This window comes from Scleropages formosus, chromosome 14, assembly GCF_900964775.1.
Source record: "Scleropages formosus chromosome 14, fSclFor1.1, whole genome shotgun sequence".
Taxonomy (NCBI): Eukaryota; Metazoa; Chordata; class Actinopteri; order Osteoglossiformes; family Osteoglossidae; genus Scleropages; species Scleropages formosus.
Window position 1 is genome coordinate 15,305,811 of NC_041819.1, and position 18,105 is coordinate 15,323,915.

The 18,105-nt window shown below is 39.1% G+C and overlaps 1 protein-coding gene across 1 annotated transcript in view; it reads right to left on the reverse strand.

Moving 5' to 3' along the window:
- tenm1 (teneurin transmembrane protein 1) overlaps window positions 1–18,105 on the reverse strand; it is a 143,943-nt gene that overhangs the window by 68,602 nt on the left and 57,236 nt on the right. The window contains exons 4-7 of the mRNA XM_029258038.1: window positions 13,390–13,628; window positions 7,795–7,944; window positions 2,489–2,691; window positions 793–1,003 (exon numbers count right to left, since the gene is read on the reverse strand). Of these exons, the coding sequence (XP_029113871.1) occupies window positions 793–1,003; window positions 2,489–2,691; window positions 7,795–7,944; window positions 13,390–13,628 (803 nt within the window). The remainder of the gene's footprint in view (window positions 1–792; window positions 1,004–2,488; window positions 2,692–7,794; window positions 7,945–13,389; window positions 13,629–18,105) is intronic.

Genomic DNA, 18,105 nt, shown 5'->3' on the forward strand with positions numbered 1-18,105 from the left:
TTAATTTAAAATTATAGGATGGCACCAATGGTAGCACAGCGCTACGTCAGGGTGCCACCGGTGCTTTCGGAGAATGTGACTTAACACTTAGACTTAGCTATTGGTCTGTTTTCAAGATATTTTTGGTTTTCCTGTCCAAAATGGCACAACCCATTATAAGTTGTTTATAAAGAAATCATAACACACTGATAATCATTAATATTACAACTTTTAACCATCTTTATTCCTAGTCATTATCACAAGTTCTGCATTTCTTTTTGCAATTCATGGTCAGCAGACCTAATCTACCTGAACTTATACATCTCATGTGTCTGTGTGTGAACTCCTGCTCAGTGTTTAAGTCTCACCCATTTGTTTATGGCGGCAGGAACGTTTGACTGTGAAAACACTGAAGATGTACAAAATGAGGATTAAACAACAAAATTCAATGACACGGCTATTTTACGTGTTCAGATGCCAACGTTAACAACGTCATGGAATCTTAATGGCAATCGTATGAAAAAAGCCATATTTATGATTGATAAAAATTTTGACTGGGGCTAGAATCCAGAATGTAACACACAGAGTTAAAACACATAGCAGGTACTATTGCTATGAGATCCACCCCCTGTGGACTCAGTGGTCCCGGGTTCAAATTTTTCCTCCTGTTGTAGTACCAGACAGTTGCACAGATTGTGTAAGTAAAATAAATTATACAGCTATATCAGTCAGTGAATAAATATAAGCTACTTTCTAGAAAAGCATCAGCTAAGTGAATTAATGTATCTGTAAAGTGTTTTGAGCAGCACTTACCGATAGCGGTGCTGAGGACAAACACCTGTTCCACTTTCTTGCCGTCATTGTAAAAGGCAAGGTACCACGTCCCTGGGTCCATGTACTCAATGAAGCCAGTCTCTTGCAGTGTGTTGAGCATCAAATTCCGGGGAGCGGAGCCTGAGTCCTCAGCAGGCCGGGCATCCTGCTTGATCAGCTGCTTCCCGTCCAGCAGCTTGACAAAGTCGAACTAGGGTGGGGTTGGGGGTAAAAGGATCCAATGTGAGAGAAGTACCCCATCTTGCAACACAGGTTCCCTGCCTACTGACCAAAACAGCACTAAGGGAAAGAGTCATGACCTCCTTGTACTGTTTCTCCATGTGTGACAAGAAAGAACTTATTCTTAATGTAGTAGAACGCATCCTTCAATCTGAACGTCCAGAACATCCGTGGGGGCCTCAGCCATGACTTCTGATTAGCAGCTGGTGCCCCACGTGTAGGTTGTTACCGGGTCATAATAGGTGACAGATGCCTTGGGCATGGCGTTGTACCCTGGCTGAGAGACTGTTGTTTGGCTCACAGAAACAGAAGTTGGAGTCTGAGCTCACTGATGACTCGTCTGAAACCCCTGGACACTCTTTTTGCCCTCCACATTCAAAGTCCAAAACAGGCCATAGGCTTCTGATTTTTTTGTTATAACATGGCCTTGGGTTAATAAATCTCTGCGATAAGCGCTGTGACTCAGATCCTTTCTGAAGGAAGCCCTTGGGCCCAGCCACCTATCCCCGCTCCCCCGCCTCAACCAAATTCCCTGCTTCTTGAACATTTTGCTCTGATTTTGTTCGCGATTTGCGTCAGCGTTACTGCTGGCGATGTGTTCGATAACCTGAAGTAAGGCCCAGATGCCACATGACCACAGCAGTCATGGAAGCAGAAAAAAAAAGGCTTGTTTGTTCCCACTGCAGCACCCCCAACCCCCACCCCACCACCCTTTCTCCTGCCATGGTGACAAAATCTCCTTGGAAGCAGGACAAACTCTGTGGGCAGCCCGAAGGGGGGCTGACTGGGATTAATGACTAAAATGTCGTATTAAAATTCATCATGTAGAGCCTTGGCAGCATTGGGGGCATGTTAACGGCGGCCTGTGGCAGATGAAGCGGTAGGGGGGCTGGGCCCGGAGTAACCGGAGCGATCAGAGCAACGACCTGCCAGGTACCCTATCAGCAGCCATCAGGTTCGACTAGACCCGGTCAAGTGGACCGTATGTTTGTCGGCATGCCGGGCCCTGGCGCAGGGAAACAATGACTCAACCATTCAATGTTGTTTCCCAAATTTATGACCAATTGTGCACCGCATTATTGGAATTACTAAACCATGATAGCGCAACTGCCTTAATTCACCATTGCTGGCAGCTAATTCCACGAATAAATATTGACATGCCCCAAGTTCACCTGGAAACATGTAAATGAAACAAGACGTTAAAGAATAATTTCCTGAATAATTACATTTATGTGTTTTACATCTGTACTAATTCAACGGATGTCGCGATACAGAGCATGTGGAGAAAGATACATATTAGCTCCACCGTGAAACCAATTTTACGATACAAAATGGCAATGAAATATAGCAGTCTGGTACCATACATCAAACCTGGCGTGTCTAACGTGACGATACACATAAATTATGTAAAATAAACTTTGGGAGTAAAGATTGAGGCCAATGAAAGGGAACGTACTTGCGTGTGCGTGGGGGGTATATTCCTGCGACCATAGATGCCGAGAAGGGCATCCCGCGCCAGGGAGATGTTGAACTTGACGTACTCAGGATGATGGATAGTGATGTGGAACCGCCAGAAGAGGCCGGGGGGAATCGTCTGCATCACCTGGGTGCCGATGTCCACCTCGCCCCTGTCGATCACCTTCCCCCTCAGGAACACATCTTTTTCTACAAAGCAGACACACGTACACACAAACTGCATTAGAGGAGCACAGTTTAGTGCCAGTGGGCCTAAGCTGATGCTGCTCTTTGTTCGACCTGACAATTAGTTAATTCATACCAGTTTGCCGGCTTGACTGCACAGAGTGATTATGAGAGAGCTGATGAAGCACATCTCAAACATCATTGCGTTTAACGTCTCTTTTTTCGCCTCTCTCATTTTTCCCCATTCAAACAATCCCATTCGCTGCTAATGTTCTACAGTGTTTTGTCTTTCCTTCGTTTTGTTTGCATGGCTCATAATAGATTCAGACCCATCGCCCCCCAACCCCTTTATATTCCTTGGCAACCATTATTATTGGGAAACAAAAGCACACCATAGACGCACTGACTCATAACAGAGGAACACACAGTTCACGTTCGGTTCTTCGAAAATATTCTTATCTCTGCTGGCTGGGACCAGTTCAGCCGAGTGAACAAATAAGAAACAATATACGTGTCAGTTATCACACCGCATCTTAACAATAATGAATCATTTTCTTGGACCTCCCCAGATTTAGTTACACCCACACAAGCGTGTGTGGCCGGTAATCAACACCAAACACATCACCCTGTCCAGCCTGGAACTGCGAATTATTTTTTGTTGATAACATTTTTTTTTTTTTTTTTTTTTGTCAGCTCAGTGCCAACACCATAGGGTGTCAAATTGATTTTTTAATTGCTTGTCGGGTAATGTGAGAAAACAGAGATTTGCATGGTTATAAAACAATGTCTCCGAGCGTTACAGCAGAGATGTCTTAGACAATACTATAATAACTTTCTGAGGGTATTTACTACCCAGCAGTACAAATTGTATATGAAAAAAAGAAAAGGTGCAATTCTCAACTTGCTGTGAAAAATAAATAAATTAAAATAAATAAATTAATACAGTTGACTCCAGTCTTCAAGGCAAGTTAAAGAAAAGAAAGGGTTTTCGCTGTGTTGCTGTTGCCAGCATATTAATTGAGTTTCAGTCAGCAACCCTTTCCTTGTGTAGCTTTGCCTTTCACTTGTGTACAAAGTGGGGAAAGAAAGAAAGAAAAAAAAGTATCTGAACCACACTCTAAAGAGTTCTGACACAATAGCTGATTAATTTGCATAGCCCCAGGGGTTATACGGGTAAAACAATTATTCCTATAATCTGTTTTCTAGGAAAAAATGCCCAGCCTTTCAATTATAATTATTATTCTTCATAATTTAATGAGCAGCTGAACGTAGTGGCATAGTTGGCCCGTTCATGCTGTATTCAATGTAAATGGGTACCTCTTGTCTTTCCTTTTTTTTGGACCTCCACCAAATCTATGCACCTAACAAGTTGTAATGATTTTCCCAAAGAACTTGCCTAAAGACTAATAAAAATATCACAGAGGACCAGGTCATTGTAATTAAGGGAATTCAATTGAAAAGGGTTCTGCTCAGGGGCGTAATAGGGTTTTCTACATTCTTTTCCATTGTGTTGCAGAAGAGCATTATCCAAGTAAGAAAAGACAATTCGTAATCCATTTTCACATTATAGGCCTTCATTTACACGCTATTTTCTGCATTTTTTTCTTACTGTTTCACAGAACCAGTATTACTAGAAACCAATAATGACCTAATTGCTCTGAAACATACTTTTGACTTCGCCATGGAATAAACAATATGCCCCCTTGTATCAAGCAGCTTTACTGTGAAAATTTAAGTACTCTGTATAAGTCACATCAGTAAACTGCTTTGTTCGTCCTGTCCACACAAATGTTTCATGATTTTTTTTTTATTCCTTTACATTAATTCATTTAGCAGTCACTTTTCTTCAAAGTAAGGTACATCTCCTTCATAACATATTGTAATTTGTACAGCATTTATTCATAAAAGATTTATTGTTAGCAAATCCAGTACAGGGTCACAGTGGTCTAGCACCTATAATGGTGGCATAGGATGTAAGCCACAGACGGAATCTTAAAGTCACCAGTTCACCCAAAATAAACGTCTTCAGACCATGACAAACACAGGGAATCTGAGGCAGATTCAGAGCATAGGAGCCGTGCGGCACCAGAGATACCAGCTGTGCCACCTTGCCATCCTAGTTTAAGCAAAAAGCAAAAGCCAAAGTGCTTTGGTGTTTTGGGGGGGTGGGGGGTAACCTTGCAACAATGTTAGACTGATTTCATGTGTCAGCTGGGAAACTGCTCAACTCCACATGCTGGCTAGGCAAGACAGGAAAAAGAGGCTATAGAAAAGTATGATGGAGGGAGCACCTTGCAGTGATGCCCAGGCCCTGGGTCTGTATCACTGTAAAGGCTGATCAATAACAGTGATGAACCGGAGCACAGTCCATCGACAGGACATGAGAGGCTCAACAGAATATCGATGGTTTCTTTTTAAATCCATTCTCGACAGGCCGTATCTATATTAGCAGCTCAGCCATGTTTGATCAGGTCACTGATAGCTATGATAGTATAACAGAATGGTACCATGTCTGTCTGGGAGTTTTCTTTTTGAAGTTTTTACTTTTTGGTAGATTTAGGAAATACAGTAAAGGCCAGATCAAAAAATTTGTGAACCAACTCACTGAAATCTTTTGTACCAAATCATGGTAAAGTATAATTATCAGTCAAAAGCACTCGGCCAAATAAGCAGCCGCATAGAGCACTGGTGTCACCTGGAGCCCTTTAGTGTGTGCTGCGTGAACACAAAGCGCAAGTTCTTTCTTTATCTTTTTAAAAATTATTTTAACTGTACATCTTTGTGAAGCAAGTTCAATTTCAGGGTACAGAAAATGGGTTGGTGGGTCTTGCGTGACTGCCTACTGCACAAAAGAAAAGTTACTTTAAAAGCGCCCTTAAATACTGAAGTACTGCAGCTGGGTGCATCTGTAACAGTGCCGGATTTCCCATTAGGCACTGCAGGCACAGTGCTTAGAGTCTGTGAAATGTTTAGGGTCTACGAAGGAGGTAAAACATTTACAAAAGTGAAAAAAATAAGGAGAAGTAAGGAAGAAAGGCCATGGGATAGCAATTTTATGAATGCAAGCAAAACTTAAAGATTATATTTCAAAAACATAATTCCAAAATTTCTATCCATTTCCTGAGAAAATTTGATTCTTTGGATTCTCTGTGAGTCTTGTGGTTTAGCATTAAAATGATGTTAACTGACATAATTCAGCCATTCCTCTTTCATCATGACAGTGTGCCACTCTGCATATTTCATTATATCGATCACCTAAAACGAACATGCAGCAACCATAAACAGTCCCTCAATAGGACAGCAGGTGGGGTTAGGGTTAATTTTTTTGCCTTTCAATCAAAGCACCTCTGAATCCGCTCCTATACACCAGATCAAGATATTTACTTTGAACTGATTCAGTAAAAATTAATCAAATCTGACAATGCAGGTACCTTTAGAGAAAGTAATATTTAATTTATATAATATTAAGAGATCAGTACAGGTTGTTAGCTACTGTATCTTGTTATGACGCTTAATAAATTGATTTAAAAAACCATTTCAACCAGTTGAAACGTCTTCATCTCTCAAGCCTTGCTATCACTCCTCCCACCTTTATCATAAGTTTCATTGACTATGTGCAGTCCTTTATTATTTATTGTTGATGAATATGAAGATCTTATTAGAATTGTGCCTAGAGTTTCCAAAAAGACACGGCTGACCTTGCAACCAAATAAGATGGTAAAATATTACATTACTTTCTGAAAATTAGACAGTGTAGCCTGCATGATGATTAAGAAATTAACATAAATACATTAAGGATATCTAAACAGATTTCATGTGTCAAAGATTTTTAAACCAGCAGCTGAATCAAATTAAAATAATGGGGCAAATCCTTATCAGAAAGCATATGTTTTTATACATTGCATCACAATAAATCAGCAGAAGTCCCTGTTGCAGTGAATTTTTAACACATGAAATAATGAATGGGGGATGTGTGGGGAGAGCAGCACGCACTTCTTTAGTTACGCTGGGAAGTTTGCTTTAATGGTGATCTAACTGGGAGATGGCAAATAGGTCCTTTCCAGCTGAGTCTAGCAATTACGGATGTTAAACTAGCACAGTTCTAGAAGAGTTCCAATGCAGTTAATTGCAAAGGAGTAAGATAACAACACAAATAAATAAATAAAAAAAAAAATAAATGCTACCCGGCTTCAACATAATTCCTTTACTTCCCTTCAGTATGCAAGGAGAATTGCCAGGTCCTTCATCAGACACATCAACATGCTCCTCAGGGTTCATTACAGCAGCCCCTTCGCGAGGCAGACAGCGAAGGCAGGGAAAGCTCTTTTTGGCCTCCCCGGGAGTTCCACCAACTGACTTAATGACTCCTCTGATTGTCGCCGAGGATTAAAATAAGATTAAAAAGCAGTCACTTCCACTTCTTTAATTAACTGCCCGTGGAGCTTATCACCATTAATTTGAGATTTTCAGCGCAACAGATAATAAGATGTTGCATGCACATAGTTTGTACAATATTAAAAATCACAAAATACAAGCACAAAACAGAAAAATCTTCTAGTTCAGGCTGCCTTATTTGCCTCTATCCTTTTAACCAAAATTGCAAGTTCAAGCAAAAATTGCAATGTGCAGAATTTTAAAAACGGTTGTCAGACTGGATTAATTTTATAATCTGATCTAAATTTAACCCATTGCGCAATATTTCTCATGTTGTGAGATTTTTCAATGACTGTGCTGAACAAAGTGTATTTGAAATAAATTGCATCACCTACTTGGAATATAGGATGTCGACCACTAGTATTTAAATAATTTTCACAGTGTATAAGTGATTTTTTGGCAGAACAAATTCCTCTAATCAGGTCTTTATTATGCTATTAGGGGGCTGAATTTGACAATTTGACAAAGAGTCTTAACATGTTTTAACACTTTGACGACCTTAATTTTAAACCATGGAAAATCCTGCACCTTTACTCTCTGCTGACGCTTAATGTTGAGGTCTGACTGTCTTTGCTGAGTATTAACATAATTCTGCACTTCTAAATGCACACACACATACGCACGCCCGCACGCACGCACGCACGCACGCACGCACACAGATGGAGTTATCAGTGAGATTAGCCTCACCTCTGAGAGTCTTGTTGCCAAGCGACACGTCAATCGGGGGAAAGCTGGCATCCACACCATCAAGGTCCTTGTCCAGTTTGCTGACCCCATTCTCATACAGCTGTCTGTCCACAGGTTGGAGGTGCCAGTTCAAACCAAACAAGTGCACTGCTGTGAAAGACACAACTGGTCAAGTCTATGTGGGGAGGAGGGAAAGTGTGCCAAATACTGTCTCAGAAATGTACATATTTAAATATTACATTACAAAAAAAAAAAAAAAACAGCAATAGATTGTTTTGTGCTGAGATCCGGTAAACACTTAGCTATCTTTACATATCCTTTTAGCAGACATATTTTTACCGAAACAACGTACAACTCGGTAAAAAAAGCGAACACATAAGCCTGTGCGGAAGCGGAATACATAAAGTCTCCTGTATCACTGTTCTGAGCAAGCAGAAACTATATTAATATTCATCCCTTAAATCTTCACGCTCTTTACACGCTTATTAGAGCGCAGCCTGACAGTGGTGGTCAATTAAAGAGTATCTTCTTACATTATATCACTGGTAAAAATATAATGTTATGCATAATTAATAATATGCTTATAACTCCTACTCAGTAGTAATCCAGAATGGAAGGTTTGGGTGAGATAAACAGCAGTAGCACACCATGCCTGTGTGTTCATTAGACCGCCCTGTGCATAAATAGGTTTTTATCTTCAATGAGGATTATAAATGACATCATATACCTATGCGTGCACATCCATATGTGTACGTCAGCGTGAATTTATTTTGGTATATGCATGCAGTCCTCGGATCATGGTGCAAACTGGAATTATAATACGTTACTTTGTTTTTACACTGAGGACAAAGACTAATAAAATGTTTTTATTCACTGCCCCGGCTGGTGCATTAAATCAAATACTTCAAAATATGGTTAATAAAACAGACTGCCACTCACTGCAGCATCCAGATATGGAGATCAATGTAATTGACCCCCTGAAAACATCAAAGCACCTTTATTTCACCCTGACAGCAAGTGTCTTGAAAGCAAACCGAATATGTTGTCAGCTGAAAAAAACGTACTGATCCGTGATTTCTGGTTTATGGGAAATGCATAAGAAGACTCAAAGTGATTAGCATCAATTTGGACCCACAGTACTCTGAATGCTGAAGTGATGTAATAAAAAAAAAAGCTTTCCACTTTCAAAAAGTATTTGACCTTTGAGGAGTTGGTATAAGAGTCAATTAGATGAGGTGAAAGATTTATTGCACTGATGCTGAGATACAAAAATGTCTGTTGTACTAAACTAATAATAATAATAATAGTAATAATAATATGAGTATGGGGTGTCTGTTCTTAACTGAATGGCTTAAAATTTTTACGGAGAAACAGCCGTCAGTGTCTAAAAATCACACTTATTGCATGTTTATAACCAAAAAACAGCAGGAAACAAATCACTGTTCAATCCAGAGGTAATTTCAGACTGGTGAGTATAAGGTTTATGACAAATATTTGCTTGCAAGTTCAAAATATCTTGTTCAGTTTGACAGGATATACGTTCAGAGAAGAACTCGGGGAGGAAGTGCTATCAAAGCTTGACTGCAGCAGCAGGAGTAACTCACCACTAAGCCTCTGCGCTCCAGTTCCCTCAGACCTTTAAGAGAAGGTCTCCATGTGGCCTGCACCATGACACAGGCACCAGAATACCAATTGAAAAGCCAAGATGAAACAGATCAATCCGGAAGGATCGCGCGGCATGAAAGGTCCACTACCTTCAAGGTGAGCCGCTCGCAATCACGATACTCTTTGGATGTCCATCTCCCTTTCAGTGGAGAGATTCCAAGCTAGCCCTTTGACATTACTCAGCTCACAGCTCACCTTATTGATTTTAACACTTTTCAGTCTCTTAAACCATTACTGCAGATGACAGATATCCTTTAGAGTTCCCTAATGAACTGAAAAAATCAAGACATTCAATTTTCTCCTGAGAATAAGCTCCTCTTTTTGGTTGCACGTTGTCAATATACCATGGAGAGGAAGACATTCTGGCTTTATTACATTGTCTGTAGATCTATACATGTAATATAAACCTCAAAAATATGAATTTTATTGCATATGAGGCTCTACTATATGGTATTGGAACAAGGTTTAATTTTGAGATTCTTCAGTGGCTGAAATGTGCTGAGACCAACATAGTTTCTGAAATATATGCCCGCTCTCTGGAGTCTCATTATCAATAGTAACTAATAAATAATAAAAGAGGAATACTGTCCAAAGTTTCCTGTTAGTGTGTGGGTTAATTTTACTTTCCTTCAAGAGAGCTGAATATATCTTCACTTTTACAGCAAAATGGGGTTCTGCTTCTGGAAGATAGTGGGAAAAAATGTGCCTTCATTGACTCATAAAATCACATATATTTCATGTATATTTGCCAGATCGCAAGAGCGATTTCCATGCACGTCAAGCACGCAGAGAAGACACTGTCAAACACAAAGAATTTTCAAGAATCGAGGCGGATTAAGTCAGAGGGAGTTTAACTGCTGCGCGAGGGAAATGGCAGCTGACTGTAATGTCAGAGCGGCAGATAACGTTCAATGGCGAGACAGTAAGAGAGTTGTTTCTGACATGCACAAACATATGCCTTGCCTTGCATTTTATAATCCTTCCCATAATCCATGGTATGTAGCACTGGAGGAGGGCGACAGAAGTGTTATCAAAGGCCAAATGTGCTGGACTTTTGGAGATTGGCTAGAATAATGTAATAAAAAACTGAAAAGTTTTAAAAAAAACGGAGGATGGAAATGGATACTGCACCAGGTCTTAAGCTTTGGGAGCCACCTGGGTGTAGAAAATGGATGTCAGTTAAGGAAAAGATCTCAAGTGCAGAACCAGTGAAATAATGAAAGGTTATTTCGGATATTGAATCCAGGGGTGTCATTTTCCTCTTTCAGCAGTTCATTTTCTTCAGACCAAATCCCTCCTGAATTACCGAGAGTGACTTTGGTAAGTCATTGCGGCCAACAACTCCTCCAAAATTTTCTGAAATCATCCTTGCCATCATGTATGATAAACACAGTAAGAAGATTAAAAAAGAAAAAAAAAATCTATATACTTGATTTCACTTTTTTTTTTTTTTAAATTTTCTGCTGTCCCATGCAGAGTGTATTCCCTGCTTTACTTACTATGTTTCCAAGATAGGCTGTAGGCCACTGTAACCAGGACTTGGATTAGCAGGTATTCATAAAAAATAAATGAATGATGTCACAGGAACAAAAAAGATGTTGTGGAGCACAATTCATTTTTTCTTCTTCTTCTTCTTCTTCTTCTTCTTATTATTATTATTAATAATAATAACAGATAGATAGATAGATAGATAGATAGATAGATAGATAGATAGATAGATAGATAGATAGATTCCTTCAAGAATTCCTTTAATCCATAAAGTTCTTCTTAAAAAGCTGAGCATATGACTAGCACTGATTTGTGATGACTGGCACTCTCACTTGCTCTTCCTATGCAACAGAGGCTTCTGGGTAATAGATTTTGCACTAGCTATGATTTATTTGACATTTTCATGAGTAATGTGCACTTTAAATTTCACTGAAATGAAATACTTTATAATCATCTTGAATCAAAGGGCTGGGAAAAAGAGAAGGGTTAACATTTAAAAGCTAATGTAGCTTGCTAAGGTATTTCCAAAGCGGAAATTACTTATTTAACTCTGTTTATGAGACACTGAACGTGTGTGCATTTTCCATTTGTCATTTGTAACATTTAATGGAAGGAACGGAACAAATCTCACACACACACACACACACACACACACACACACACACACAATATTAATTGTACAAAATTTTGAGCAGTTTTGTGAGTCAGCAACAGATTTCAAAATGCAAGCCTTCAAACACAGGATGAAAATAAAATAGCCCTGAGCACCGACTGCCTTATCAGATGTTAACTTATGGTCCTACTATACCATTAAGTAAATTGGAGATCTGCTATTATGGTCTTGTTCTGTGTGGCATTTCCCGCCTTTTTATCGATTTTGCTTTGAGAGCTTCCGGCCTTCATTTTCAAAAAGCCATCTCTCAACCAAAGACATCCTTTGAGGCAACTTTAGAAGTAATAACTCTCAACAGATTTGTGGTTATAAGTTATCCAAAAGAAGACCTTGTTATAACTTGGAACTTTGGACATTTCATTTAAATAAATCCAAGCTGGTAACTGGGTTCCTGCAGCACAGTGACTCAAGCTTGTGATCCAGGTCTTTGTAAAAGACAGATGATTTTGTGTGTGTGTGTGTGTGTGTGTGTGTGTGTGTGTGTGTGTGTGTGTGTGTGTGTGTGTGTGCGCGTGCATGCATGCGCGTGTGCGTGCGATTTGGTGTAAACACACATGAACTCCCTTCATTTAGAGAAAAAGCGTATGTCTGAATTTTTCTTTTCTTGTGTAGACAGCCATATTTCCTTGTAAAAAAGCCTTTGCTCAACAATACTGAAGTAGAAAAGATGATATGTTTAACCAGGGCTTCTGTGCTAATCCAACGTCTCTAAATTATTGGTGGTCTAGGTACACAGTGAAAAGTTTTCACCAAGTGCATTAATTTCTCATTCTTATTCTGTCTTAAAAATGTCATATTACCACATCAAATGTGGAACATGGTCCGGTCAGCCTCTGGTCAAACTCTCTTGAAAATATTTACACTCCAAGTCTCTTAATATGAGGACAGAATAACCAAAGCTGACAAGATTAAAAGAAAACCTGGTTAATTGCATTACAGCTTTCAAATGAAATAGCAAACCTCGTCATTATTTTCCAACATTTTGACATCAGTCAACCTCTGATGACATTTCTTATTCACCTGGCCTTATCGACAATATTTTCTGCAGAAATACTAGTATGGATTTTAGGAATTAATTCTTCATGGTGTCAAGCCTCTCCAGCTGATCCAGAAAGCTGTGGCACAAGTTGTGTTTGACCTGGCATAGTGCTCCCATGTATCACCCCTCATTTTCTCCCTTCATTGTCTTCCTGTAGCTGTCCATATTAACTTCAAGACTCAAGTTCAACACTGGTTATGACCTACAAAATAATAAAAAAATCTGACACCTGATTCCTACAGGGCCTGATAATTCCCTAGAGATCAGCAAGACTACTATGCTCCTCTGCCTCTGGAATCATGGTGGTTCCATCCATGAGAGGTCCAAAATTGAAAGTCAGTAGGCTCTCGGTTTTGGTTCTGATATGGTTGAATGAGATCCCCTCTGGCACTCAGAGCACTCTGGCTTTGAATCTCTTTAGTACCTACTTCTCTCTGGTTTTTCCAAATTCTCCATACATTTCCATCACAATCATCAAGCCCATTAGCCTTTGTATTTCCTATCAACTTCAGTTCTATTGGCAGTTACTTATTTAATGAGATCAAATAAAAATTGTAATATCAATTAAAAAGCAAAAACTAGGCCTTCATCATGGCCTAGCTTTTAAGTTGGAGGAAAAAAATGTGCTAATGGAATAATGTAAATGCAATTGTTGCATGCTGTCAGACGGAGGTGTAGTGCAGGCAGAGAGCTAGACAATTGGAACTGCTGACTGGCCCTTGCTGCTTACCGATGACGTAGACAAGCAGGAGGGCGAGCGTGACCGTGACGGCTGTGGCACTCAGGGCCGTGCACTTCCAATTGCAGCACCTGTAGGGCTTGCTAAAGGTGAAGGCGGGCCGAGAGAAGGTGTTCCTGGGCAAGGGCCGCGGGGGCGGTGAATAGACCGTGTTGGAGGTTAACGGGTAGTTCTGGGTGGTTGCACTGAAGAGAGCAGAAGAACCAGAGCCGTGCTTGAAAAGGAAATGCCTGTGAAAAATCAGAACAGAAACTCAGAACAGACATGCATGCGTACAATTCCCACAATGACAAGTACAGTTACTTACACAAAATAATAAAAACTAAAGGATGATGTAGTGAGTTTTCAGTAAAGCCAATAGACAAAAAAAAACAAACAAATAAATGGGTCAACAATATTTTTTTAGAAAATTTAAAACTATCATGGTAAGTAAAGCATGAACTGCGAATATAACCAACAATTATTACTGTGATTTCAATGTGGTGTTTTTTATATAGAAAATACCCAAATAGAATATTTTTTATTGAATTTGGGATTTTTGCAGACACTTTATAAAAATGGCACTTTACGGAAAGTGAAACGGTCATCTAATTGATTGTCTATATAGAGTGCAAAGCATGCTTTGGTATGAGGTTTCTTTGATGAGCAGTACTGTACTGCTGACACCTACGAAAATTATTATTATTAAGGGTAAAAGATAGTCAATAGTGGTCCAATCAATTTCTGTCTGTTTGTAATTGAAAGAATTAAAAAGAATATGCTGTTCATCGGTATAAATATTGCCCATCTGCTGATGACAGAGAAATATATAATTTCATTGATACTGGGTTGTTGCCACATCATCAATGTCTTTGTCCTCCAAATGTCTACATTGACTCCGCTGTGGGCCTTATGTAAAGCTGATTGTTATCTATCTATCTATCTATCTATCTATCTATCTATCTATCTATCTATCTGTCTGTCTGTCTGGTTTGTTTGAGGATTTACAGAAAAGACAGGAAAACACTGTCAGTATACCCCAAGCTAACACGCTACATGAGAAAGGTCACAATATACTGTATGTTACAGTTATATTACATTATTTCACATTTACACAATGTTTTCAAAGCTCTGTGCAGCTTTTCAGATCTATAAGCAGTTAACCCTACAATTTGAGAAAGAAAGAAAGAAAGAAAGAAAGAAAGAAAGAAAGAAAGAAATTGAAGGAACCAATACCTTTCTTAGCTTTTTTTTTTTTTTTTGTTGGAACATCTCTAGACTAGTAAAAACTGCTACAGATGTAAATGATTTACTTGTAAAGGGAAAATATTATGACAAAATTGAACTAGAACTGAAACAAGTTCACCTGCATGTAGTGCTATATTAATTCCCCCCCCCCCCCCCCCACCATGGTAGGTTAATGGCATCCTTTGTTGAAATAAAATTAAGCTTGATATACACTGTCAGCGAGAAGTTTGAACCCCATTACAATCTGCTGATCCAGATGAGCTATGGCAGACATTGATCAGGAATTAATTGACAAGGTTCATTAAAATATAGACAATGGTGTATAGAGACTCGAGCTATTGAGTCGTCACATTTGTACAGTGTGACCTTATGTTCTCCATTTCTCAAGCATGTCCTTTCTAGGACTCGCTCATCTCAAGATCACCGTACTGCTCCCAGTCATGAGAAAGGTTTCATCTTTCGAGAAGATCCTCTGCGAAAGGTTACTTCTTCATCTCTTCATACTGGGGTGGTGAGCTCACCACGGCTGCCGGAGGTGGCACCCATGGAATTTGGATTTACCTGGATGGAGATCTCTGCAGCGTGTACACCCCTGTGTGTATACCATGCTATTGCTTGGCAACAAGACTACCTCGCACTTAGCCACAGCTTCAAAACCTGTCCCAGAAGGAGCTTTGGGGGATTAAAAGTGGGAAACTTGTAAGACAGATATTGCAGTGACCTTTTGGTTCACTGTAGGTTTCTCTTTGCGGGTTGCTGCCACTGAAATGTCAACACATCCATGTTTTGGCAAACAGGAAACAAGGATCCAAGGCAATAAGCACCCTAATCGGATAAAGAGGAATGCTTTAAAATTCAAAAGTATATTGAAATGTAGCTAAAGGTTATATTCATAAATTAATAGGGGCAGCTGGTACCATAGTGGTTAGAACTTCTGCCTTTTCACCCAAATGTTTCCAGGTTCAAATCCCACCTCCAGCAGTAGTATCCTTGAACAAGGTTCTTATCCCAAATTGCTACAATAAAATTACTCAGCGCCATACATGGATAAATAATTGTAGGTAGTTTAACACTGTAAGTCACTTTTGAGAAAAGCATCAAGTAAATGAATAACATTATGCCAAGTTAATGAGCTCAAGATAATATGTAGCTATAAGGAATATTTTGCAGTACACTGAACACAAGGAGAATATGCAAACTGCACACAGATAGATTAGAACCCACGTCTGAACACACAGCTCAGGAGCTGCAACACCACGCTGCTCCATTATTACATATTACATGCATATGCGTACATATGTACGTATGAATACACATACACTGAATATGTGATTATAATTATGCTATAAACTCTCTGGGAATCACCTGGTTAAATATGGTTTGGGTATATATAATCAGAAAAATACCATAAATGTTGTTCTAAAGTAGTAGAAATTATTTTATAAAAATGTTTTGAACATTCGAAAAAGTTCACATCATATTTTTAACACATTTTCACATATTCACATTTTTGACACAGTTTCCTTTAACTACGTATCTTTTCCCTTTTTAAGGGTTTAAGCAATACCTGACTGCATCTAAAACTTTTCAGCTCAGCTGGCTGTCTTCAGCTGCCCTGAAACCTGGGGTACAATGGCCATACTTACATATACCTGATCACATATAGCTTACACTTTAAATATGGTGCAGGAAAACAGAATTCTATAAAAAATAAAACAATTTTATGGAGCACACAGCTATGCTTTTGACAGATCAATGGAGATGCATTTTTGGAGTAAAAATGAAAGGGCATGAGATATGAAAAGAATGACAGGTAAACCATGGCCAACACATTATTTCCAGAACAAAAATTATTCTGTATGGCAGGCCTATTTCACCCACGTCCTGGAAACCTAAGGCCAGGAGGGTTTTTGTTGCAGCAGGGCAGTGACCTACCTGATTTAACTTACTGTCTTGATTGAACCCATTTAACTCCTTTTCTAGACTGGAAAACCTGCTGGATTTGGCCCTCCAGGACCATGAGTTGAATAGCCTTGCTATAATGATTTAAAATTTTCAGGCTAAACCCAATATCCCGACGTAGATAGTATAATTAAATCAGGGTATTAGGTTCATAACTTTATCAATTCCTTACAATAGAATTAGGTTAGAAAGAAGCAGGCGGTGTTGTGGAAACTGCTGCACCTTCATCATGGCCTCCTCTAGGTTGTGATCAACCAGATGGTCATCAGCAGTAGAACCCTGAATCTGCACTGTAATACCCTGAAATTAATCTGATTTACATGTTGTGGTACTGACAGTAATTATTACAAACCATAACTTACATGGCACCTTTGTTCAAGGTAACTTATTCTTCTTTAATCATCTTCCTTCCAGTTGGAGCATAGGGCCTTAAAGTAACATATAATGCTTCTATAATATGCAAACTGAAATTGTTTTCAAAGCAATTTACACAACAGTTGGGTAATTTTAATAAAGCAATTCAGGGTAAGTATTTTGATCAAGGGCACTGAAGAAAGAACAGGACTCCAACACAAATCTTTTGATTGAAAGGCAATGGATCTAACTGCTCTGCTACCAGAGCCAGCTTTTACACATTACATTTCTTTATTTTTCTGATGCTTTGCTACAAAATGAATTACAATATTTAGCTACTTACAGTGATTTACCCATTTATACAGCTGGAGCAATAGAGGCTAAGTACCTAGCTCAAAGGTACTACAGCAGGAGCTGGGGTTTGAGCCAAGCTCCTACAAGTGCAAGGTGGCGATATTAACCTCTAGTCCACTTGCTGCCCCATGCTTTATGGTGTCTGCTCATGTCATAAACTAATCCAAGACATATTCACCTTTAAAATTCTAAACTAAATCCCTTATTGCTTTGAATGCCCTCAGTAGTCTGTGCTGGTATAATTAATGAAAAAAAAAAAAAAAAAAAACATGAATGAGTACATACATCCTTTTTCTAATACTTAATCTTACCAAAAGCTTTGCCCCTCCTTTGCTTGTGGCAACAAGAAATAGTCATCTAAGTGTCGACAGCTAACTTTCACATCATGGCTCACAGGGTCACTTCAAGACAAACAGGATGAGATTAACATGTGGAGGTCAATCTTACACTCAGCTGGGTGTCTTTGGCTAGAGATACTGAAGTCAATACTGAGGACTTTAGAAGACAAACACAAGGGACTAAGCCAAACCAAGCATAAAGTCACTTAGGTTATTTTCTAACCCTTGACAATGAACTGAGTTTTACATTTGGATTCAGAGTAGGTCTACCTATATTCCAGTTTTGTATTTACTTCAGTTAGTTATTTTAATTTTAACATTTTATATCTCATGCCATTTCTGCTGATGAGAACTAATGGCAACTACCGTATCTCTTATAATGCAGCTTTTAATTTTCATTGACTTAGTAATCTTCATGGTCATGATTTTCTAAAGAAAATCCACGAAAAACTAACTGTGTTCTTGCAAAGTA